The following is a 26,978-nucleotide window of genomic DNA, read 5'->3' as shown; positions in this document are numbered from 1 at the left end:
GAATAATGAAGCACTGATGTGTTGTACAGGTTATGTATGGGTTATCAAAAATGGCAGTAATGAAGTGAAGATGTCTTATACAAGGTATGTATGGGTTATCAATAATGGTAGTAATGAAGTAATGATGTCTTGTACAGAGTATGTATGGGTTTTAAAAAATAGGAGTAATGTAGTAATGATGTCTTGTACATGGTATGTATGGGTTATCGATAATAGGAGTAATGAAGTAATGATGTCTTGTACAGGGTATGTATGGGTTATCGATAATAGGAGTAATGAAGTAATGATGTCTTGTACAGGGTATGTATGGGTTATCGATAATAGGAGTAATGAAGTAAAGATGTCTTGTACAAGGTAGGTATGGATTCTCAATAGAATAATGAAGTAATGATGTACTGCACAGGGCATGTATGGGTTATCCATGATGGGAGTAATGAAGTAATGATGTCTTGTACAGGATATGTATGGGTTATCAATAATTGGGGTAATGAAGTAATGATGTCTTGGACAGGGCATGTATGGGTTATCAATAATGGGAGTAATGAAGTAATGATGTCTTGTACAGGGTATTTATGGGTTATCAATAATGGGAGTAATGAAGTAATGATGTCTTGTACAGGGTATGTATTGGTTATAGATAATAGGAGTAATGAAGTGATGATGTATTGCACAGGGTATGTATGGGTTTTACATTATGGGAGTAATGAAGTAAAGATGTCTTGTACAAGGTAGGTATGGGTTCTCAATAGAGTAATGAAGTAATGATGTACTGCACAGGGCATGCATGGGTTATCCATGATGGGAGTAATGAAGTAAAGATGAATTGTACAGGGTATGTATGAGTTATCAATAATGGGAGTAATGAAGTATGATGTACTGCACAGGGCATGTATGGGGGTGGTAATAATTGAGTACTGTGGTCATTTGTAACATATGCTTGTGGTAGTAATGATAGAGTAATGATGTAATGAGGAATTTACAAAGTATTTTGCCGTATTCATAAAATGAAGTAATGTAGCAATGATGTAGTAATAAGGCATATACTGTATTGTGGAAGTAATAATAGGGTAATGAAACAGTGAGTGATTGTACAGGGCATGTATTGGGGTGGTAATAATTGAGTAATGCCATACAAAGTATTATGCCATAGTCATAAAATGGAGTAATGTAGCAATGATGTAGTAATAAGGCATGTACTGTATTGTGGAAGTAATAATAGGGTAATGAAACAGTGAGTGATTGTACAGGGTATGTATGGGGTAGTAGTAATAATGGAGTAATGAAGCAATGATGGTTTGTACAGGGTCTGTATGGGATCATAATAATGATGTAATGATTTTTTGTTTAGGGTGTGTGGTAATAATGACGGAGTAATTTTATGGGGTACCAATAATGGAATAATGAAGTCATGAGTTATTGTATGTGGGTATGTATATGATAAATAATGAAGTATTGTTGTATTGCATGGGTATTAAGAAGTGGTAAGAATGGAGTAATGAAGTAATGCTGTGTTGTAATGAGTGTGGTGGTAGAAGGTATGTATTAGGGGTGGTAATAATGACGTCAGGTGCTGGAAGGTATGTATTGGGGGTGGTAATAATGTAGTCAGGTGGTGGAAGGTATGTATTGGGGGTGGTAATAATGCAGTCAGGTGGTGGAAGGTATGTATTGGGGTGGTAATAATGACGTCAGGTGCTGGAAGGTATGTATTGGGGGTGGTAATAATGTAGTCAGGTGGTGGAAGGTATGTATTGGGGGTTGTAATAATGCAGTCAGGTGGTGGAAGGTATGTATTGGGGGTAGTAATAATGCAGTCAGGTGGTGGAAGGTATGTATTGGGGGTAGTAATAATGCAGTCAGGTGGTGGAAGGTATGTATTGGGGGTAGTCAGGGGGTGGAAGGTATGTATTGGGGTGGTAATAATGCAGTCAGGTGGTGGAAGGTATGTATTGGGGTGGTAATAATGCAGTCAGGTGGTGGAAGGTATGTATTGGGGGTAGTCAGGGGGTGGAAGGTATGTATTGGGGTGGTAATAATGCAGTCAGGTGGTGGAAGGTATGTATTGAGGGGTAGTCAGGTGGTGGAAGGTATGTATTGGGGGTAGTAATAATGCAGTCAGGTGGTGGAAGGTATGTATTGGGGGTAGTCAGGGGGTGGAAGGTAAGTATTGGGGTGGTAATAATGCAGTCAGGTGGTGGAAGGTATGTATTGGGGGTGGTAATAATGCAGTCAGGTGGTGGAAGGTGTTGCTCCTCTGATGGTGTGATGGATCTGATGCTGAGGGTGAGGATGATGATGATGATAAGGGGGCGGAGAAGGGCGGTGCGCGGTGAGGCGGGGGAGAGGCTCTGGGCTGTGATTGGCCGGGGAGGAGTTTCCCACAATGCCCCGCTCTCTCCCCCCCCTCCTCCATGGATGCTGCCGCAGCGCCTCCTCTATTAGCAGCGGCTGGTGGGAGCGGAGCGGTGACGGTGCCCGGGACCCCCCGCTCAGCCCCGGCACAGACATGAACCCGCCGCTGGACGGAGCTCAGAGCGGCTGCCGGGGAGCCGAGGGAGGACAGGACACCGGAGGAGGAGAGCCCCCCGCCCCGGACACCGGGCACACCCGGGACAGGGAGGAGTCTGTGGAGGAGAAGCTCCGTAACCTGACCTTCCGGAAACAGGTGTCCTACAGGTGAGGGGGGGGGGGGGCACTGTGACATAGAGGGGAGGGGCTGTGTATGGTGTCATGGCACACACAGGTGAGGGGTCACAGGTGGTCACCTCTGTGCTGCCGCCCTAAGGGAGGGACATACAGGTGAGGGGACACCCTGACAGAGAGATGGGGCACACAGTGACACACAGGTGAGGGGACACCCTGACAGAGACATGGGGCACACAGTGACACACAGGTGAGGGGACACCCTGACAGAGAGATGGGACACACAGTGACACACAGGTGAGGGGACACCCTGACAGAGAGATGGGGACACCCTGACAGAGAGATGGGGACACCCTGACAGAGAGATGGGGCACACAGTGACAGGTGACATCCAGGTGGGAGGACAGTGTCATATACAGGTGAGGAAATGTGTGGTGTGTTAGTGAGGAGAGACTGACACAGAGACAGAGAAGTCTGGGGAAAGGGGGCATATGGAGAAGGGGGACACAGTGACACACAGGTGGGGGCTATTCTATGACATTCAGGGGAGAGTGTACTCTCATTTACAGGTAAGAGTACACTGTAACATAGAGGCAAGGAGGACATGGTGACACACAGGTGAGGGGACACGGTGACATAGAGGTGAGGGGACACGGTGACATAGAGGTGAGGGGACACAGTAATGTAGAGGTGAGGGGACACTGTAATGTAGAGGTGAGGGGACACAGTGACACACAGGTGAGGGGACACGGTAATGTAGAGGTGAAAGGACACGGTGACATACAGACAAGGGGACACGGTGACATACAGACAAGGGGACACAGTAACACACAGGTGAAGGGACACGGTAATGTAGAGGTGAGGGGACACGGTGACATAGAGACAAGGGGACAGTAACACAGAGGTGAGGGGACACGGTGACATAGAGGTGAGGGGACACGGTGACATAGAGGTGAGGGGACACGGTGACATAGAGACAAGGGGACACAGTAACACACAGGTGAGGGGACACGGTAATGTAGAGGTGAAAGGACATGGTGACATAGAGACAAGGGGACAGTAACACAGAGGTGAGAGGACACGGTAATGTAGAGGTGAGGGGACACTGTGACCCACAGGTGAGGGGAAATGTAACATTCAGGTGAGAGGTATTCTGTGACATTCAGGGGAGAGTGTTCTCTGATATACAGATAAGGGGACACTGTGATAAACCCTACAGGTCACAACTGAGAATACATAGTATACAGGGATGGGGAAAGTGTGACATGTGGGTGTGGTAGACATGTCATGGATTGAGGGGACACTATAATGTGTGAAATAAACATGAGGGGACATGTGAGCAAATCTCACATATAACATTGTCCACTCAGTGTTCATCCAGGTGAGGGGGACAGAGTGTCATCCAGGTGAGGGGGACAGTGACATCCAGGTGAGGGGGACAGAGTGACATCCAGGTGAGAGGACAGAGTGTCATCCGGGTGAGAGGACAGAGTGACATCCAGGTGAGAGGACAGAGTGTCATCCGGGTGAGAGGACAGAGTGACATCCAGGTGAGAGGACAGAGTGTTATCCAGGTGAGGGGGACAGAGTGACATCCAGGTGAGAGGACACAGTGTTATCCAGGTGAGGGGGACAGAGTGACATCCAGGTGAGGGGGACAGAGTGACATCTAAGTGAGTGGGACAGAGTAACATCCAGGTGATCGGACACAGTGTCATTCAGGTTAGGGGGGCACAGTGTCATCCAGGTGAGTGGGACAGAGTGACACACAGGTGAGAGGACACAGTGTCATCCAGGTGAGGGGGACAGAGTGACATCCAGGTGAGGGGGACAGAGTGACATCCAGGTGAGGAGACACAGCTTCATCCATGTGGGAGGCAGAGTGACATACAGGTGAGAGTAACAGACTGACATCCAGGTGAGGGGGACAAAGTGACATCCAGGTGAGAGGACAGAGTGACATCCAGGTGAGGGGACACAGTGTCATCCAGGTGAGGGGAACAGAGTGTCATACAGGTGAGGGAGACAGAGTGATGTCCAGGTGAGGGGGACAGAGTGACATCCAGGTGAGGGGGACAGAGTGACATCCAGGTGAGGAGACACAGCTTCATCCATGTGGGAGGCAGAGTGACATACAGGTGAGAGTAACAGACTGACACCCAGGTGAGGGGGACAAAGTGACATCCAGGTGAGGGGGACAAAGTGACATCCAGGTGAGGGGACACAGTGTCATCCAGGTGAGAGGACAGAGTGACATCCAGGTGAGGGGACACAGTGTCATCCAGGTGAGAGGACAGAGTGACATCCAGGTGAGGGGACACAGTGTCATCCAGGTGAGGGGACACAGTGTCATCCAGGTGAGGGGAACAGAGTGTCATACAGGTGAGGGAGACAGAGTGATGTCCAGGTGAGGGGGACAGAGTGGCATCAAAGTGAGGAGGACAGAGTGATATCAAAGTGAGGAGAACAGAGTGACATCCAGGTGAGTGGAACAGAGTGACATCAAAGTGAGGGGGACAGAGTGACATCCAGGTGAAGGGACGTAGTGACATGTATCTGAGGAGCACAGAAATAAGCAGACACTGGGAAGGGGGGGGGGGGGGATAGTGACATCTAGGAGAGCGGTGAGGGGTAGGCTGTCACATCTGTCACAACTGAGGAAGGACATTTGGCCCATGCAGATGATGGAACTGCTGTCATACTGTGTATAGGAGAAGAGGCCATTCATTCTCACACACACATCAGAGGGATATATGACATGTGTGGGAAGTGGCACTGGGACACTGACATACGAACTGATGAGACTTCCTGACACACAGCTGAGTGGGTCTCTGCTACATTGTGTCCATGTGTGAGGTGCAAATAGCTGGAGATGTCCAACTGTCCTAAATGGTGACCCTTCATCACGAGTATTATAAACATTTCTAGGGTGGCACAGTAATGTGACACCATTGAGGAGCCGTCTGACTTTGCTCTATGTGCACCTGCTGCTGTGGATTTCTGATATAGTGAAGAGAAATTTATTTTGTTATTTTTTTGGGGGGGGGGGGTTTACAAGCAGATTAATTCTGTGACATAGATACTGCAAATGCTAGGTGGTCCTGTCACATGCACACCTCAAAGCTGATGTGCAACTACTGGGGATACAGAATATACATGAATAATAATAATAATAGTGTCCTCCAAGGACAAGGGAACCCAAAATAACTGGCTTTATTTTTTATTGACCATCCCTGCTGATACTGTTCTGTACATCATCATATTTCTTCCTTTACATCTTTTTTAAAGTTTGACATCTTATCTTCAAGCCTCTAGAAGGCTCACTGACAACCAGCAAAGTGGACTCCAATTTGTTCAACTGGTCAGGACGGATGAAGGTTGGGGCATAAGACATGAGAGAGAGAACTTGTTCTAGCTTTACAACAGGGCTCTATGGCTTTTAACAACTTCTCTGAATCCAAGGCAGACATTTTGTCTGCCGAAACTGCAATCAACTTTCAATTTATCAGAAACAATGAACTGAGCTGAGGCTTGAGGCACAGAGGAGCTCGTACTTCAACAGTATGACTTTTCTAATGAATTCTCCAAAAATTGGCTTGAAGCACACAATGGTTGCTTCTGTGACAGCTAGTGACAGCTATTTTAATACTTTTGATTTTATTTTCTTCATCAATTTTTATTTATGTATTTATTTATTTATTGGATCATTTTTGTTATTTTTATATTTTTTATCTTATTTATTTTTTATTATTATTATTTAAAAAATTTTTTTGAATTTTTTTTTCTTGTATAGCTATCAGATGTCTCTGTTGTGACAGCATATAGGTGCCTCCGCAACTTTGCTTTTTATTTTGCTTTTAAAGGACTCGGGGAATGGCTGAGCTTTATCAAAGCCTCTTCCTATCAGATACTCACTTTTAGAAAGCAGCACTGTTGATAAATCAGGACAGCTGTGCTGGCGGATGAAACAAATGATGCTTCTTGCAAACGCAGAGAAGCCCAGGGATGCTTCAAAATGCTGTGGAATGATGTGTAGGGGCAGTTGCAAATTAATAGAGAAAGAGACTTTTTTGTAATGTTGTGCTACATTTAATGATGGGGCTAGGGGCTGGAGGGTTGGGGGTTGAGGTTATGTAATTAACATACAGGAATAGTGTCACCTTCTCATACAGATCTACCAATGAACATATCTAGTGAATCACACAGGTATATTGTTACTACGCTTTAAAATCAGCTACACGCCACCGAGGGTAATGTGGGGGAGATGCTGTATAGGTGAGATGTGCAGAATATACCAAGACTGTGGGGGTTGTTGTCACTGAGCTGATTAAAATGAAATCTATAGCTGAGGCTCTGCTGGAACAGTTTATAGAAGCACTGTATAATTGTGTGTTTCGTGGTTTGGTGTCTTGTTGGTATTTCTGTTTCATTTTGATACAGCCTTTTGTGAACCGTGTTTATTGCACGGCAATGGCATATCTTACTTGTGCTGGACCTTTGGTTGATGCCAGATGTTCAGTTTTCAGACTCCGTAGATGGAATAGAAATTGCTCATAGTTACTGAATTTTTGTATTTAGTAAATTTTTCATTCAGTAGATTCTTTCATGGGCTTTCTTTTAGTTTTCATTATGTTTATGAAGATGCAATATAAAAATATCTTGTATATATATTCATAGATCTTTTATGATTTTCGTTTCTTTTGCTGGCTTTTACATAGTACAGCCTTTCCCAACTGGGTTCCTTCCAGAAGTTTCTAGGGGTTCCTTGAGCAATTACTAATTTCTGTCTCTCAGATAAGTTACAGTTCTTCCCATTAAGCTTCAATGTAAGGTACATTAACCACTGACCACCAATGTGAGGAGTGTTTATGCCACTGAGCACCAATATAAGGGGGCCCTTCTCCCAATGACCACAAATGTAAAGGGCTCTTCTCCACTGATTACCAATGTATGGGGGTACCTGTCCCAGTGACCACCAATGTAAGAGATTCCTTTCCCTACTGACCACCATTGTAATAGGGTCCTTCTCCCACTGACCATCAGTGTAAAAGAGCTCTTCTCCCATTGACTATCAATGTAAAGAGGCTCTTCTCCCATTGACCATCAATGTAAGAGGGTCCTTCTCCCAGTGACCACCAATAAGGGAGCTCTTTTCCCAATTACTGTCAGTTATTTTATTTATTTATTTATTTCAGGTACTTATATAGCGCTGTCAATTTATGCAGCGCTTCACACATATATATTGTACATTCACATCAGTCCCTAACCCTCAAGGGGTGTACAATCTAAGGTTTAAGAGGGTCCTTCTCCCACTGATCACCAATGTTTCTTCCTTAGATCACCAATGTACAAGAATCCTTCCCCTACTGATCACCAATGTAACAGGGTCCTTCTGCTACTGACCATCAGTGTAAAGGAGCTCTTCTTCCATTGACCATCAAATTAAAGGGACTCTTCTGCCATTGACCTTCAATGTAAGAGGGTCCTTCTCCCAGTGACCACCAATAAGGTAGCTCTTTTCCCAATTACTATCAGTCTAAGAGGGTCCTTCTCCCGCTGATCACCAATGACCATCAGTGTAAAGGACCTCTTCTCCCATTGACTATCAATGTAAGAAGATCCTTCTCCCACTGACCACCAATGTAAGGGAGCTCTTCTCCCATTGACCATCAATGTAAGACGGTCCTTCTCCCACTGACTACCAAGGCATTTCTGCCTTTGATCACCAATGTAAGAGGATCCTTCCCCTACTGATCACCAATGTAAGAGGGTCCTTCTGCCACGGACCACCAATGTAAGAAGGTCTTCTCTATTGAACACTAATACCAATGTAGGGGGGGGGGGTCAATATAATATAATACTGCCCATCAATATAAGGGAGCTCTTCTGCATTGACCGCCATAGTAAGAGGGTCTTTCCCCTTCTGATAACCAATATACAGGGGTCCTTCTGCCGCTGACCACCAGTGTAAGAGGGTCCTTCCCCCACTGACCACCAATGTAAGGAGCTCATTTCCCATTTGCCACCAATGTAAGGAGCTCTTTTCTCATTGGCCACCAATGTAAGGAACTTTTTTCCCATTGACCACCAATGTAAGGATGTCCTTTTCCCACTGATCACTGATGTAAGTGGGCTGTTCTCCCAATGACCACCAATGTAAAAAGGTCTTCTCATGTATCAAGTTACTGTTCACACTAATATACCTTGGGTGGTAGATATAATAATTATTACCTGGGGTTCCCTAAGGCTCCATGCACACTAGCTTTTTTAAGCTCCTAGATGCTATTATCAGCATATTTGTTTCTGGTCCTAGAAGCTAAATTGTATTTTCCTATGTGTCCATGCACACTACTTTAGGCTATTAGCATATTTTGAGCTTCAGCTTCTAGGAGCTGAAATACATTTGTTTTGTAGAATTTTTTAGAACTGTTTTCCAGCAGAAAAAAAAACGGTCCTAAATGCTACTAAAACACTCCTAACAGCTTTTTTCTGGCTCCTAACACTGAACGCTACTAAAAAATGCTATTACCAGCATATTTCCCAACATTTTTTGAGCTAAAAAAACCCACTATTGTTCATGAATTCTAATAGTTTTTTCAAGGGTTCCTTCATGTTAAAAAGGTTGTGAATCGTTACCTTAGAAAATGTCGGTTTTTGAGATTTTATAAGAAGTGTTACATTGAATGTTGTTTTGTGATTTGTTAACTTTGTCACTGACTTGTAACAACTGTCACTTTGTATGGTCTGTCTCTTCTTTATATCACTCTATGATCTAACACTTACTGCTAATTGGTTGGACTGGAATTTTGCACATTTTTATAGGATTTTATATTTCCCCATCACTCCACATAAAAAGCTCAGTTAACCTTTGAACCTTTGCAATATTGTAGATAATTAGGAGCCAAAACTCTTCCAGCTCTGTGATGTCATTAGCCTAATGTGTTTTTGTTGCTGAAGCTACTTCCATTGGTGTGATTGGGTTACAGAAAATCAGGATGTTTTGTTTTTCATCTGTAAAATGCTTCCTCCATAGGGAATGCTGGTCAGGGCATTAGCAATTTATACTTTACATTTTTTTGCTGTCATGAGTTGTATTACTTATTCTTTGTTAGAGCTGATTTCCAGGCAGATATTACACACAGACAAATGTACCTCTAGAATCAATTATAAATCCTTAATGTTATTTAATTGACGCAATCAGTGTGAGTTCCTGGATTTATATCAGCCTTCTGAAATATCCTTTACAGCAGAGCTTAGACTAGGAGAGGTAGAAAACAGCAGAAGCCAGTTATGCTGCACTGCTCATGTGCTAACAAGGAGCATGCTGACAGGAGAAGAGAGTAGAGAGATGAGCTCATCACTGTGCTGTTTCTGTTTTCATTGTCCAGGTTGGAGAGGGACATTACAAATGTTACTGAACTGCAACAGAGAGAGAAGTCAGGTCTCCTATCCTGCCCGTCTGGCATAGCTGTATAAAGCTCAGGACTGAATGAGCAGAATACAAATCTACTGGCAGCTATAACCGCTACCATAAATGTATTAAAAATGGAATTCCAGTCTAGCACTAACTAAGCTAAAAACTGTATCCACCCCCTTCTAACTCCTATGCTAACTACCCTTTAGAAGGAAGATGGTTATACTGACCTATTCTGTGGGGACTCTGGTCCAGTCACAAGATCGGCTCCCAGTGGCCATCTTCAGGGGAAAGGAGGGACAGCCGACAATGGGTGCCCCATAGTAAGTCTAAGGTTGATGTCATTGCCCAGGCATTCCATCTGTTATCGCCACTCTCTCCTCACCCCTGAAACTGGCCCTTGGGAAGATCACATGACTGGACCAGAGCGTCCAGAGTGTAGCATCTTCTTTCTACAGGGTAGTTAGTATAGGAGTTAGAAGAGGGGAGGGAGTTAGTTCAGCTTTCCAGGTACTATTTGGCACTCGGCTTAAAAAGAAAGAAAGAAAAAAATAAAAAATGATATATATATATATATATATATATATATATATATACAGTATATGTCTGATATGGTGGTAGAGTAGTTGGTTCTTCAGTGTACATTGACATTATTTTGTCATACTAACTGCAGTATTCACATTACACTGATCCATGTAGTTTCCTTCCAGCTTTATTGGTTTATGTAGCTCAAAATGATGGTTTAAGTTTTGCGTGGTTGCTGGCAAATTGTGCTACTGACCTGCTTTTTACATCTCTTCAGCATCCCAGAAATGAGATGTTGACCACAATTCCTAGTTCTGTCTGACTGTGGGGACCATTACAAAGGCAAATAATGGTATCACACTACACACAGTGGATTATCTGTAATGCAGGGTCAACAAATAATTGGGGTGTACAATTTCGGAAGTGGACAACATTGTTGAGGTCATGTGTGAGAGGGCAGGGACACAGTCTTCTATGGGGAAATCTGGCCACTAAAATCTCCAAGAGACACAAGACACAGGAGATTAATTTGCCAAAAATGATATATCTGTTTTGGGTGTACTTTATGAAAATATGGGGCATTCAAATTTGGTATGCAAATGTGTGTTGAAACAAGAAAAAAATGTGACTCAAATGAATGATGGGTACATGTTATGTAAATTGCTGTAAAGCTAACACTTTCTGCTTTAAAATGATAAAGACACAAAACAAATGAAGTATAAGGAAAAGGAAAACTTTTTTAGCTTTGGATAGATATAGTGGGGACGTGTTAGATCCTCTGTGAAGTTTTTTTTACAGTCTGTGTCCCTGTTGGGGAGATGCGCTGGTGACCATTTTCACCAAGACTAAAAGTTGAGGGGAAATACAAGACTTTGGAGATGTCACCAGGAAACCACCACCAACAGGAAGTAAAGTAAGTTTTTCAAGGGGGACACCTGTTCTGGCGACAACTGTGTAAAAGGGGAATTTCCTCTTGCTTCCTTTTATGAAGGAAGGAAAAAATAACACTGGAGCTATTACCCTTTCCTACTCTTCTAAAAGATAAAAATGTTTTTGATATATATACCATGTATTTATTTATTATTTATTTCAGGTATTTATATAGCGCCATCAATTTACGCAGCGCTTTACATATATAGTACATTCACATCAGTCCCTAACCTTCAAGGGGCGTACAATCTAAGGTCCCTAACTGTAAAGTTGAACTCTGGGCACAAAACCTTTATTTAAATACATTCTTCAATAGCCATAAAGGATTTAAATTTACTTTGTGTGCACCAAACACCTTTGCAAACCCAAATATTACTTTGTAAAAGTAACAGTGACACCATCACAGTGCTATACACAGCTTGTGTAGAGATCAGAGTTGTGGGAGGGACTCAGCAGCTCCAAGCACTACAGGCTGCCTGCAGGAAACTACAGAACGGGGCGGACACTAGACTGGAGAGAGATTTTATTACAGGAAGTTCCTACACAGAAGCAAAGGTTCACACTGGATTACTGCGCATATCTGGAAGAAATACACATGCCGCTTGTATTTTGACAATATTTGCTCATTTCAGTGTTCAGCCTTAGGTCTTTTTCTGGATGCTTTCTAAATTAATTATTGAGACATATTCTACCACATGTAGCACAGCTCTGTTTAAAGGTCAGCTACCATAAAATTAGCAGGTTGCTTTTCTGCTTGTGACTGGCAAGGGCAAAGTAAAAGACTTTCATAAAGTTCAAAGAACACAACATTTGGTATAAACAAGTAAAGCCACGGTTTGATGGTAGTTTACAGTGTCTTGAAAAAGTATTCATACCCCTTGAAATTTTCCACATTTTGTCCTGTTACAACCAAAAAAAATGTGATAGACCAACACAAAGTGGCACATATTGTGAAGTGGAAGGAAAATGATAAATGGTTTTCAAAATGTTTTACTAATAAATATCTGAAAAGTGTGGTGTTGTATTCATCCCCTTTGCTCTGATACCCTTAACTAAAATCTAGTGGAACCAATTACCTTCAGAAGTCACCTAATTAGTAAATAGAGTTCACCTGTGTGTAATTTAATCTCAGTATAAATACAGCTGGTCTGTGCAGCCCTCAGAGGTTTGTTAGAGAACATCAGTGAACAGACATCATCATGAAGGCTAAGGAACACACCAGACAAGTCATGGATAAAGTTGTGGAGAAGTCAAAAACAGGGTTAGGTTATAAAAAAAATTCCAAGCTTTGAGCATCTCATGGAGCACTGTTCAATCCATCATCTGAAATTGGAAAGAGTATAGCACAACTGCAAACCTACCAAGACATGGCCGTCCACCTAAACTGACAGGCCGGACAAGGAGAGCATTAGTCAGAGAAGCAGCCAAGAGGCCCATGGTAACTGTGGAGGAGCTGCAGAGATCCACAGCTCAGGTGGGAGAATCTGTCCACAGGACAACTATTAGTCATGCACTCCACAAATCTGGCCTTTATGGAAGAGTGGCAAGAAGAAAGCCATTGTTGAAAGAAAGCCATAAGAAGTACCGTTTGCAGTTTGCGAGAAGCCATGTGGGGCAGACAGAAAACATGTGGAAGAATTTGCTCTGGTCAGATGAGACCAAAATTGAACTTTTTGGCCTAAAAGCAAAATGTTACGTGTGGAGGAAAACTAACACTGCACATCACCCTGAACACACCATCCCCACCATGAAACATGGTGGCGGCAGCATCGTGTAGTAGGGATGCTTTTCTTCAGCAGGGGCAGGGAAGCTGGTCAGAGTTGATGGGAAGATGGATGGAGCCAAATACAGGGCAATCGTAGAAGAAAACCTATTAGAGTCTGCAAAATACTTGAGATTGGGGCAGAGGTTCACCTTCCAGCAAGACAACGACCCTAAACATACAGTCAGAGCTACAATGGAGTGGTTTAGATCAAAGTATATTCATGTGTTAGACCTAAATATTCAAAGTCCAGACCTAAATCCAATTGAATCTGTGGCAAGACGTGAAAATTTCTGTTCACAGATGCTCTCCACCCAATCTGACAGCTTGAGCTATTTTGCAAATAAGAATGGGCAAAACTTTCACTCTCTAGATGTGCAAAGCTGGTAGAGACATCCCCAAAAAGACTTGCAGCTGTAATTGCAGTGAAAGGTGGTTCTACAAAGTATTGACTCAGGGGGGCTGAATACAAATGCACGCCACACTTTTCACATATTTATTTGTAAACATCTTTAAAAAACATTTATCATTTTCCTTCCACTTCACAATTATGTGCCACTTTGTGTTGGTCTATGACATAAAATCCCAATAAAATACATTTATGTTTTTGGTTGTAACATGACAAAATGTGAAAAATTTCAAGGGGTAGGAATACTTTTTCAAGGCACTGTATTACAAAGTTGGTGTTTTTTGAATCTGAATAATATGCATGAAATGGGAAGGGTTTCTGTGGTAGACAGTGACTGATAGAATAACAGGCTTGTTTGACATGAATGCAGTTTGTAGGTTGATCTTCACGTATTTGTGATTGGCCTGTGATGTCACTGCAGCTTTGTGGAGTACAGCCTCAGTTTCCTCTCTTGTGTTATAGTCCATTAAGAACCTATACTAAATATGATGGTGGAATTCAATTGTCAGTAGTGCAGTGTAACCCATGTGTAGCAGATATTTTTAAGATGGTGCAATCTGTTCAACTGTGAACAATTGGACACATTTCTAGAAATAGGAAGAATGAATGCTGGTGTCTTACCTTTAGAAACCAACAATGAATTTGCTTTTACTAACCTGTCCAAGAAAGAAATAACAGCAGAAACTTGATTGTCTGATGTGGGCAACACATAATATTTTCTTTTCTCTGCTTTATTTTCACTGTTCCCTGGTTTTGCAGTTGTGTGTTTGGACATGTGACCAAAAGCACAAGGTCACAAGTGTAAGGAATGGAAATACAGTTTCCTCTCAGTTGTGGGGGTTTGCCTTCGATCACAGGGTGAGGGATGTGACCGTTAGATAGCACCTTAGTGCAGAGTCACTGCAAGTCAAGGAGTATTGGATTTGGTGCTTTGTGAATATTACAAGGATATATTATCAAGGTCCAACTAAGAAGAATCAATTTGGTTGTCCAGAAGACCCTGGTTGGATTATTTGTCCATAAAGAGGAAGTCTAGGCTGACCCTCCTCATTCCCCCAGGATCCATATTCTGAAATTGATGATGAATTGTGGGCTTAATAAATGTCTTGTCTTGCCTGTGTGTCTTTCTTTTCAACACAGGACTTAGTAATCACCAATGAGAATCCATTTATTTGAAGATCTTTGATCTCAAATGTGTATATGCACAATCCCATTAATGGTATTTCTGGATTACTGGAACAAAATCTGCTTTTTTCTGTATCACATTTAGTTGTATTTTTATTCTTTTATTTTTTTATCAATGCACTAGCTCTCTAGCTGTTCTACCAGGTTAGGTTGTGTACACCCAAAAGGTTTGTAAGGTTGGATGGTGATTGAGTAGGAGAACCTCTTTCACTTCTAATAGGGTATCAGGCATAGCCATATGTGAGTTGTATTGCACTTTTGATGCCACAGCAGCCTAATTGCGTGTAATATGCATTTTTTTATGTACATCAGATTCCTTTTGGACAGCATACTATACTCATTTTAATGAGTGAAAGGATTCAACTGTCTTGAATTCTGTAAGTAAGCCTAAGGAAACCTCACTCACAGATAGCTAATGGGGACCATTGTTTTCAGGGCAGAGTTGTGGGGTGCAGGGTGATGATGTCATAATGCTTTACCAGTAACCAGGTCACTTGCTTCCCTGCTTACATCCCTGCTAAAACTGTGTTTTAACGTAAATGTTAACTCTAAGTGGATATAATTTAGTTCTATTCAGAACTCAGGGGCCAATCTGTGTTCAGGGGTATATGTTCACATGCATGTGGATGTTTAAGCTCAGAGCTGTGTACAGCCCTGCCCAAATGTTTTAAGAATGACACAAACATTAATTTTCACCTAGTCTGTTGCCTCAGTTTTTATGATGGCAATCTGCATATACTCCAGAATGTTATGAAGAGTGATCTGATGAATTGCAATTAATTGCAAAGTGCCTCTTTGCCATGAAAATAAACATAAACCCAAAGAAAAACATTTTTACTGCATTGCAGCCCTGCCACAAGAGGACCGTTGACACCATATCAGTGATTTTCTCGTTCAAACAGGTGTCAGTGTTGACGAGGACAAGGCTGGAGTTCACTCAGTCATGCTGATTAAGTTAGAAAAACAGACTTGAAGCTTTAAAAGGAGGGTGGTGCTTGAAATAATTTTTCTTCCTCTGTTAACCATGGTTACCTGCAAGGAAACATGTGTAGTCATCATTGCTTTCCACAAAAAGGGATTCACAGGCAAGGAAATTGCTGCTACTAAGATTGCACCTAAATCAACCATTTGTTCATTTGTTGTGTGAAGAAGGCTTCAGTATGCCCAAGAAAGTTCAGCAAGCATCAGGACTGTCTCCTAAAGTTGATTCAGCTGTGGAATCAGGGCACCACCAGTGCAGAGCTTGCTCAGGAACAGCAGCAGGCAGGTGTGAGTGCATCTGCACACACAGTGAGCCAAAGAATTTTGTAGGATGGCCTGATGTCAAGAAGGGCAGCAAAAAGCCACTTCACTCCAGGAAAAACATAAGGGACAGACTGATGTTCTGAAAAAGGAACAGGAATTGGACTGCTGAGGACCGTGGTAAAGTCGTTTTCTCTGAAGAATCCCCTTTCCGATTATGTGGGGGATCCAGTAAAAACCTTGTCTGGAGAAGAAAAGGTGTGCACTACCATCAGTTGTGTGTCATCATGTCAACAGTAAAGCATCCGCAGACTATTCATGTGTGGCATTGCTTCTTAGCCAAGGGAGTGGTCTCGCTCACAATTTCACACACAGCCATGAATAAAGAATGGTACAAAAACATCCTCCGAGAGCAACTTCTCCCAACCATCTAAGAACAGTTTGGTGACGAACGATGCCTCTTCCAGCATGATGGAGCACCTTGCCATAATGCAAAAGTGATAACTAAGTTGCTTGGGGAACAAAACATCGAAATTTTGGGTCCATGGCCAGGAAACTTCCCAGACCTTAATCCCATTGTGAACTTGGGGTCAATCCTGAACAAAAAATCCCCCCACAAATTCTGACAAACTCCAAGCACTGATTGGGCAAGAGTGGGCTGCCATCAGTCAGGGTGTGGCCCAGAAGTTGATTGACAGCATGCCGGGGTGAACTGCAAAGGTCTTGGAAAAAAAAAGGGTCATCACTGCAAATATTGACTTTGCATAAACTTAATGTAATTGTCAATAAAAGCCTTTGACACTCATGAAATGCTTGTAATTATACTTCAGTATACCATAGTAACATCTGACAAAAAGATCTAAAAACACTGAAGCAGCACACTTTGTGAAAATTAATATGTGGCTCATTCTCAAAACGTTTGGCCATGGCTGTATATGCTCAAAAAACTATGTACAGCTGTATCCTGAAATTCATTTGTAACAGTGACGTTACACAACATCTGTGGTTTCTGAGGTCCAAAATACGACAGTTTTTGTTATATGTCCCAATACTCCCATGTGCATGAGACCTCAAACCCCCCCCCCCCCCACTGCAAAGAGAGGACTCCCTTGTGACATCACTGGATTGCCTTGAATAATGTGGGAAAAAGTATGTACCTTTTAAAAAAAAAAAACCTCTGGGCATCATCAGGGAGGAGGGTGTCCAAAGTGCCTGGAGTTCCACTTTAACCCTATAGCTTCTTAGTAAATTGCATGCTACTCTGGGAACATTTAATTGCTATGTTCACTCTCTTGTGATGAGGTTAGCATCAAGGGAAGGGAAACAGCTGTGTGCTGGATCAGTAAAAATAACACACACTTTGTTATTATAAAAGTGTGAGTTTTGCCCGTTCCCTCTGTGTCTGCCGCATTGCTGGAGCCTTGACACACACACCCTGCTATTACTGGTGTTCTACACATGTAATTCACGTCTGAAAGGACTTTGCAACGGTCATAGGCTAGGTCGGCTTTACGCACATCGGCCTCTCAGCCTCTCCTGAGATGCACATCGCAGCCCCCCCCCCCATTGCTGCCAGCGTGCCGAGAATCTGAAGCTACGAAATACGTGGGATGCCATTTTATTCCATAAAAGGAGATGCTTCTATAAATAGCACACAGGCTTTCTATATTTAGCTCTGGTTATCTTATAGAAACATCTGATAATCTCAGTAAATACAGCTTGACTTAGATTTTACTCTCTTCATTCTCCATTCTGTTCTCACATTTGCAAGCGTCTGGTTGGTTGATTTTTATTGCAAGGTGGCCAAGAAAATAAAACATTGCTGGCAATCTTGGCACTGGTTTTGCCTGTCTGTTGTATCATTTATTATTTTGTTCATTTATTATTTTTTCATATATAATGCAGCGCCCTATTAAAGTGTTTATCTCAAACTGTGCTAAAATTGCAGCACTGGTGTATGTGTAGATATGTATGTGTGAGCAGGTTGTTTTTTGAGGAATAGAAGATATATTATTTTTGATACAAGAAGGAATATTAACTATATGATTAATTATTTAAAGTAAGTAAGACAGGCAACACTCTTGGAATTAGCAAATTTTTTTGTATTTTAACACAATATAAGAGTAGCACTTTGTTGGTTTTGGCACATTTTGATGTGGACGTTGCATTATTTATGAAAAAGTATTAAAGTGTATTTACACCTAATATCAAAAGTGTCATGTTTTGCAGTCTAGCAGTTTGTTTTCTTTCAGACTTTCCTGTATTTTCACTTGGTAATCCAGTAGCACACTTCCGATCCAAGGGTGACAAATGCTCATTCGCTGTGCTGTATCTATGGAGGAGCAGCGTTGTAACCCCACAAAAGGGCCACAAACACCACCAATCCCTTCTTATTTTCCTTAACATAGAGGGGAGCTGTTTTGTAGTCCAGAGAGATAGCTGGGAACAATGCTAACCAATAAGAGTCAGCACAGGCAGAGAGCATAGGAAGTTAGCAGCTCACAAGAACAAAACACTTTTGGTGGTATATTTTTGGTGGTATATTTAAAAGTCGATAAAGCAACAGAGCAAATATGAGTTGATATATGTTAAAGAGGAGTTCCAGGTTCTCCCCATAAAATTAAAAGTCAGCAGCTACAAATACTGTAGCTGCTGACTTTTAATATAAGGACACTTACCTGTCCAGGGGTCCAGTGCCATTGTCACCCGGGTAGTTCTTCACTAGCCTCCAGGTTCTGGTGCCGGCATTGCAAGTAAGGGAAACCAGAAGTGAAGCCGGGTTTCCTACTACGAATGCGCGAGCCGCCCTGTGCCTTGTGATTGATCCCATAGTCTTCTGGGACCTGTAAAGTGTCACAGAAAACTGTGGGGGGAAGGAGGGGGGCCAAACTTATGGCTCAGTTCGCAGCGATGAACTGAGCTGGAAGTGAGAGCGGGTACCTGTCAAAACCAGGTACCCCCCCCAAAAAAAAGCCAAATGTGGCAGTGGTGGGTGCAAACAAGCTGAGCTTCCTCTTTTGGGTGGAGGTTTATCAGTAGAGTTGACATGTAATTTAAAAAAGAAACATTAATAAAAAAATTACACCAAAATCACCTTTACAAATGTTTATTAATCAATCTATAATCAATCTGTAAACAGATACTTATAGATAGTAGCAGGATTTTTTCTTTGCATACCTTTTTTTGTTTTCTTCTCCATTCTGCTCATGGACCCCATTTTTACTAAGGACAGATCAGTCCATCTCCCTTCACTTCCTGGAACTCTGGGCCTGCCTCCTGGAACATGTGACAGTAGCTTCCCACGATGCATCTGTGAGGCTCTGGTTATGTCACTTACGTGCCTCAAATCAACCAGGAAGTAGAAAAACAGCAATTGTAAGTAAAAGCAAAAAAAGGTTTAAAATTAATGTCAGATGATTTCAACTCAACATGCAGAGCTGTATACTCCCCCCCCCCCCAGTGCTGCTGTACAGAGATTATGAGAGGCTGGTACCAATTAAATTCAAATACGTACACTAGTTAAAATAGAAAAAAAATGATTTATTAATGAATACAAAACTGCATTTATGTGTGTCTTTTATATCTGCCCAGAGTAAAGATTTTATATTAGTTGTTATTTAAAATACATCTCGGTTACTGCTAACCAATACATAACTGCAAATATGCTTTTATTTCTGCCTGCAGTTTATCTTTAAAAACATGTTTTAAGTGCTTGAAACTAGGACTATATACCTACCAATATATTTGTCCCAGTCCCTAGAACACAGTCAGCCCCACCCACACTTAGCAGAGCAGGCAGACAGGCAGGCAGCAGACAGAAATCACACTATGTGCTTTAGACTGAGGCAGGTACACACTAGAAAAGGATACGTTTTGTTCATTTTTTCATGGCAGAGGTTTACAACCACTTTCACATGGATATCTTCAGAATGCTCCTGCTCAGATCATGCCTACTTTCAGGGCAGTGCTACCCAGACCACACCTATTCTACAGGCAGCCTTGCCTCTAGCAATTTAGGGCAGTTGCAACCCTTTCAGTCAGGACAATTTTTTGAGTTACTGCAAATGCTCTATAACTCCAATGAGGGTGATGCTGTGATCCCGGGACACAGCATCATTGGGACAGAGCACCTAGATTTGGGACTCTCCTAGCAACAGTTGATATCTATGGGATCAGAGGATGTCTCTTTTGTCCACGGTAATGATTTCCACAGTAAAAGAATGCTAATAGTAATGGGGAAGCTGAGTGCTGCAGGTCAGAAGATTTAGTGGGGTGGTATCTAGAAATAACAAGAAATATACACCTTTGTAGCATTATTATGGGCTTTGTAAGTAGGAATTGTAATTTGAGTTTTATTTTGTATAAAAACTGACAGCCGGTGCAGAGCTTGGCAGGGTGATGTTTGATGTTGCTTCTGGTATTATGTTGTAGGAAAGAAGTCAGTGATCTGTGGCAATTTGTCGTGATGCTGTTCACGTACTCTGTGAGGAGTATAAACTGGAATACCTGGGAGAATACTCTAATTACCCATGTATGTGTGATTCTGCTCACCCAAGAGAACGCTCTCATTTTCTTACCTTGGCAAAACAGTCAGGCTCTCTGAAGACGCTGGGGAATTCTATTTTATTTCCCCACACCCTAGAGGCTTCCTTAATTGTTGCTGTAATCTGGACGTGTGCACTAATGTACTCTAATTTACCAAATAGTTATTTTATGTTTTTATTTCATGCTATCTCTGCTGCTTATTAACCTTTAACTGTTTACTGTGGTTTAATGTACTTTGTTTAAAGAAAAAAGCTGATCTATAACTGAAAGTGGTTGTAAACGCACAAGGTTTTTAACCTTCTATGCATGAAGGTAAAAAACCTTCTGTTTTCAGCAGCCCCTAATACTTTCCTGAGCCCCATTGTGATCCAGTGATGTGCACAAGAGCCTCAGCTCTCTGGGGGCTTCCACTCCTCAGCGGCTGAGACAGTCACAGTCAGTGAGCCTATGAGGAGAGAATGGGGGCGGGGCCGAACCACGCTCTGTTTGTGAATGGACATGCAGAGCAGTGGCTTGGGAGAGAGCCTGCTTGGATGCCCCAATAGCAAGTTGCTTGCTCTGGGTATACAAGGCAGAAGGGAGGGGCAAGGGGCGCTGGTGGGGGACCTGAGAAGAGGAGGATCGAGGCTGCTCTGTACAAAACCACTGCATAGAGCAGGTATGTAGGAAGAACATTTGAAGGAGCAAGATGGAAATTTTTTCTTGAACAAACAAACTTTCTAGTGTGATGTTACATTTTGCCATTTATTGTAAATCACACCCCAACACACTGTACAGTAGCAAGCAATGTAGCTGCACTGCTGGACACTACAGTATACTGCACTTGCTATGCTTGTAGTGCTTGGAACATTGTGCTTTGACTGGGAGTTTTATGTAATAATCCTGCAATGCTGACATCGACTTACGGTAGCTTGCTAAGCGCTGAAGGATGAAGTGTAATGTGTAAATGTAAACTATATATATATATATATACACACACACAATATATTTATATATGTTTATATCAGTTTAGTCATATTTGATTCAGCAGTTTTATGGGTCTGCTCTCTGGTCACCATGACTGATACTCTTGAAAGCCTTTCTCCATAACATTTTCTTAGCAAATTTTTTAAAAGGTAGGTCACTTTGTCTTTCCTCAGCCCTCCCCAATTGCTGACCTTGGAATTTCGGCACTCATGTGAATAGCCACTGTGTGCACACAGATATTAGGGTCAGTTAACCTATCAGCATGACATTAGTGTGTGGAGAAAACTGTACCTACAGAGGTACCTATATGTTAACTTTATGCTTCCAGATAGTTGCAGTAGCTCTGTAAGAATTACTTCTACTCCTGCATGTCAGTGATTGATTGCTTGATTGATTGACTGAATAATTTATTGCTGGTTGAGTGATTGATCAACTTAATGACTGATTGATCATTTGAATGATACACTGCAATCACAACCTTGGGATTTGGAATTTAATATCCATAGAATGAAAGCAGTATTAAAGCAGAATACCAAGCAGATAGAAAAGGCACAGTTAATGCAGCTCTGTTTTCATTAAAAAGTGGTGTTAAATCAATCTTTAAATGTTGTGATTATTTATGCTCTTTTTCTTTTTTGTCCTTTATTGGTGATCTGGCCAGTAACACACTTCCTGTCTTAGGGTGTCTCCGCTCTGTATGGGGGAACAAAGGAGACGCCCTTGGGCAGCAACCTTGTCATTCTGGGAGAGAGGGTAGTGTTAGATACAGTAGCACAATTAGATGGACAATTAACCAAATAAACTAAACTCCAGCCAGCACTTTTTAGGCTCCATGCACTCTGGCTTAAAAAAATACAAGTTTTTTTTTCCTTTTTGGGATAACGGTATTATATAAATGAACAAAAGTTGATCATTGTAACCACCCCTGTAACTGTTAGATGGATTATCTCCACCCTCTAAGGCAGCCGATACATGAGTCAGTTTTTTGCATTCAATCAGCGGGTTGAACAAAGCTGACTCAATTTCCCCATTCACACACTCAATGTGGATGGGGGAATTCTCACTATTCAGAATACACTGATCACTGATCCACACGTTCGATCCACACTAATATATGATCAGCACTGGCTAAAGCAATTATGAGTGAGTGGCAAAAATCGGACAGGGCAGTTGTAATAGGTAGATCAACTTCTGTACAACCACCTTGCCTATACATGGATCAAAACTTGTGTTGAGTGTTGTGAGATGCCTAATCTATCCAAAGCTACACTTTCTGAATGCTGGAGTTTGCCTTACATCTTCTCCTGGCTTCAATGGCACTACGAAGAGAATTTTTCATGACCCAAAAGGAAAGGTGGCAAAACTGGCATTAGTAACTGTCATTTATTTGACCTAATAGGATCCTTCAAATCCTGCCCACAGTAGTGAGCTACAGACACGCTATCCATGGTGCTGAAATGTCTAAGATTCAGAAACTTAACAAGCAAAATGCATTATTCTGTATGTTAGTTTGTAGTTAGTACCTTCTCTATAATAAACAGTTCAGTTTAGAAAGTTAAACTTTTAGTTATCATAAATCTAACTATTAATATTACTGACAGGTGTACTTTTGTAAAGTGCAATTCCAAAAAACAAAGGAGGTCTATGTATGAACTCCCAGTTCTAACTAGGAAACATGGGAAATGAGGTGGACTCTGTCTGACTTGTTGCAGCTTTTTGTGCACATTGTGAGAAGCTTACAGTGTACAGTAAAATCTGAGTAAGCAATTTCAGTACATGGAAGGCACCTGTACAACTATGGAAAATTAAAGGGAAGGCTGGAGTTCAACTTTAAAGCTGAATTCTGGCCACAAAAAAAATTAATGAAATATATTCCTCAATAGTTACTTCATTTTTGCCAAATATCTTTGCAAACCTAGTTATTACCTTGTAAAAATAGCAGTGACATCATCATTGTGTAGCACATGACCTGTGTAGAGAGCAGAGCTGTGGAAAAGACCCAATAAGCCCCATCCACTAAAGCAGGAGTAGGCAACCTTTGAGAGGTGGAGATCCACCTGGACAACATAGAAGAAAACAAAGATCACCAGGGTGTGGTGCTTTTTTTTTTCTTTTTCAAGACATTAACTTAGGTCAACTAGCAAGCTCCCTATAAAAAGGAAAGGCTACATGAAGAAAAGTTAAATATATCTAATAAAACTAATGTCACTGTAAAAATAAAAACTCAGTGTACCTCAAATTTAGCTTCAGTGTGAAACTCTGCATTCTCCTTCATTTACAATGTTTTCATGTCTGGGGAGTAATTGGTCACCCCCACAGGTCTGATGCAGTGCATCCTGCATACTAGCACACTGCGAAAGACTTATATATAAAACAAAGCCTTCTAGTGGTGCACTGTCAGTGCTGTTGGGACTTCCATCTTCACCTGGTCTTCCTTCTGGGGGGTTACAGTCTCTGGCCGTTTAAATGGCTAGGCCGTGATGATAGGATTCACGTCTGTAGCACAGTGCTCTGAATTTATGGCACACTCAGTCTGCCGTCAATGCAGAGTGCAGTGTGCATGCATCAGTGACATCACTGGTTGCTGAAATTGTAAATATCTACTAAACGGTGCAATTTCAAGAGCTATTTACTGTACCTATAGGTAAGCTTTATTATATCCTCACCTGTAAGAACAAATGAATAAGCGGCATTTCCTACTTGTATACTTGTATACATTCACTACTTGTATATACATATAGGTGAAAACTTGGAGGGGGGGGGGTCTTGGATTTAAATGTATGTTGCTGGCTGTGTTGCTTTAAATGAATATTTTCCCCTTTTTAAAAAGCACGGGGATACATTCAGTGTAGAACTTGTAGGGTGAAAGCCTAGGCACACTATATTATATGGATTATCTAAAATACTTTGGTTCATTATTGTTAAAGCAACTCTACCAGTTGTCCAAAAACCATAATGGTAGTCTCTTGCAATAGAAGAGGTCATGTACTCACTTCTCTGGCAGCTTGTGGCTTTAACCTTCCCTCAGTTCCATCGCTGCAGTCTTCATAAGACTCTTCAGCATTTAACACCTGATTGTGTTGGATGTCTGTGTCCCCAAACTTGTACCATGGTCCATTTCTTCGATCTTCTATGTCAATGCTGTGTTTTGTAGTAAAGTAGGGTTGAAAGAAGGAACCACAGTATGGAGCAGAGAACACATCCCACACTCTGGCAAGTGTTAAATGCTGAAGATTTTTATGAAGGCTTCAGCAGTTGAATAAAGGGAAGGTAAAAGGCATGGGCTGCTGTAAGTATACTTATATTACAGGAACCTTTAAATACAAGAGTCATTTTAAATCTTTCCACTTGCTGCCACAATGGTGTAATAAAGTTTTCTCTAAAACAGCAGACTGCCATATTAATGACCTAATCAGTGTACTCAATATGATTGTACTGTGAGAGAGCTCTCCAAAGTCCTGTTCACAGCATCTCAGTAAAGTGCTTCATCATTCATGTGATTATGTCAAATGGCAATTACACAGAGAGACCTATTGAAACCCTGGGAGACCTGCAATCCCTCGGCTTCACTCTAGACTCTCAAACTAGTGGCTTATAATGAATTGAATAGTGGTTCATTTGTTGCTGTAGAAGGACAGAAGTGGACAAATTAATGGAGAAATCAAGGAATGGTCAGTCATATCTAGATATCTAGAAACCAGGAGAAGGCAGTTTCTACGGAGCCAGTACTCCAACATTTTCACTGACTACAATGCAAAGGTTATAGAAAAGTTCTCTATCAGCTGTCATATTTTAGAGATGATGCTTAGATGACTTGACCATACTGTAAGGACATTGCATACTGAAATATGCCTTCTTGCAAGTGTATTGAAGATGGCTGTGTCTCCCCCATACAATTCTCTGTGAAGTGTTTCTCTCTGATTGGAGCTTCAACATAAATGTCAAGTAAGGAAGAGAAGAGCTTAAAGTCTACATAAACCCTAAAAAAATGAAGTTTCCTTCTTTGCTCCATCTGGTTTGTAAGGGCTCATTCACAGCTGAGTGATTTGCAGCTTCACCAGAAGCACTTCAATGTTTGACACTAGGATTTCCATTATATTCAGCAGTGCCTGTTCATAAATGAGCATACTGTTGCTTGAAGCGTATTGCTTGGAAAACTCCTTTTGAGGCAGAGTTGCATGTTTTGACCTCAATAGACTTCAATGGGAGCACCTATAAAACGTGAGAAGCAAAAAGAAAAAAAAAGGAAATGCAAGGAATTAATTTTCTTATCTAGTAACTAGCTTTCCACTAGCTAAAAATAAAAATAAAAAAAATTAGCCTAAAAATGCCTTGACAAATACTCAAAGACACCCACAAAGGCACTCAGATCAAGTGTGAATAAGTCAGGCCTAAAATATACATTTGAAAGCGTCAGGTTGTTAGTGCTGCCTTTGTCCCAGCTAGAGTAATACACCATTTCCATTGGTCTATAATGGCAATTATCACCATGACAGAAAATTATTCTAAATGCTAAATTTTACACTTGTCTCCAGAAAGGGAGGTGAGAAACAATTCTCCAATGGGAACACCGGTTTTGTTGATATGTCACTGTGTGAAATTACCCTCACTTTGTAAAGCTTTTCCCTCATTTCCTGTTGTATCTCTGGGACAGCAAGTGAAGGGAAATCTCCCCATCAGGACACAGACAGGAAAAAATTAAAGTGGTAGGGTTTTTTTTTCTACCATTCGCTAAGCTAGCCAAAACTGTAAACAAAGTTTGGGTTTTACATACTGTATATGTAAAATTATTGACATAATTTGCCCACCTTGTTTCAAAAATGCCAAATGATAGAAACATTGTAGACAGTTTGGTATATAGAGCAAATCTCACCTGCACTGAGGAGTGATACACTATAATTCTCAGTCTGTGGAGAACAAATGTAACCAATTGATTTTCATCAGCAGCCAAAAATTATTATAACATGCTATGTTGACTTATTTGGTAAATGTAACTAAATAGCTACAATCTAGAAAGCAGCTCACACTTATGCCCCGTACACACGATGAGAATATTGGATGAACGATCGGTCGTTTTTTTCGCCTGCTAGTCTCACATCGAAAGTGAAGAGGTTACTAAAGATACAAAAATTCTCCTATGAAAGAAAAGAATTTGGAAAGTGATGTCACGTATTGTATTGTATTTGTATTGTATTTTCGGACGATTACTGTACTGATTAAAGGAAAAATCGTACGATCTGGTATTGTATGAGAAAAATTTTTGCGCTTGTCCTTTCGGATATTGTCGTACGAATTGTCGTGATCGGCTCTCAAAAGCTGTGTACTAACAATCCAATTATCGGACGATCTGTCCTCGT

The 26,978-nt window shown here is 41.6% G+C and overlaps 1 protein-coding gene across 3 annotated transcripts in view; it reads left to right on the top strand.

Moving 5' to 3' along the window:
* Window positions 1–2,396: 2,396 nt before the first annotated feature.
* The window catches only part of DGKI (diacylglycerol kinase iota), a 461,291-nt gene continuing 436,709 nt past the window's right edge, over window positions 2,397–26,978 (top strand). For all 3 annotated transcript variants that reach the window (XM_089680693.1, XM_089680692.1, XM_089680689.1), the window contains exon 1: window positions 2,397–2,676. In XM_089680693.1, the coding sequence (XP_089536819.1) occupies window positions 2,507–2,676 (170 nt within the window). In that variant the 5' untranslated portion in view covers window positions 2,397–2,506. The remainder of the gene's footprint in view (window positions 2,677–26,978) is intronic.

The sequence above is a fragment of the Staurois parvus genome, unplaced genomic scaffold (genome assembly GCF_062004578.1).
Source record: "Staurois parvus isolate SC_StPar_1 unplaced genomic scaffold, SC_StPar_1.0 ptg000249l, whole genome shotgun sequence".
Lineage (NCBI taxonomy): Eukaryota > Metazoa > Chordata > Amphibia > Anura > Ranidae > Staurois > Staurois parvus.
Note: the sequence above shows the minus strand (reverse complement) of the source record. Positions and strands in the feature narration are given on the sequence as shown.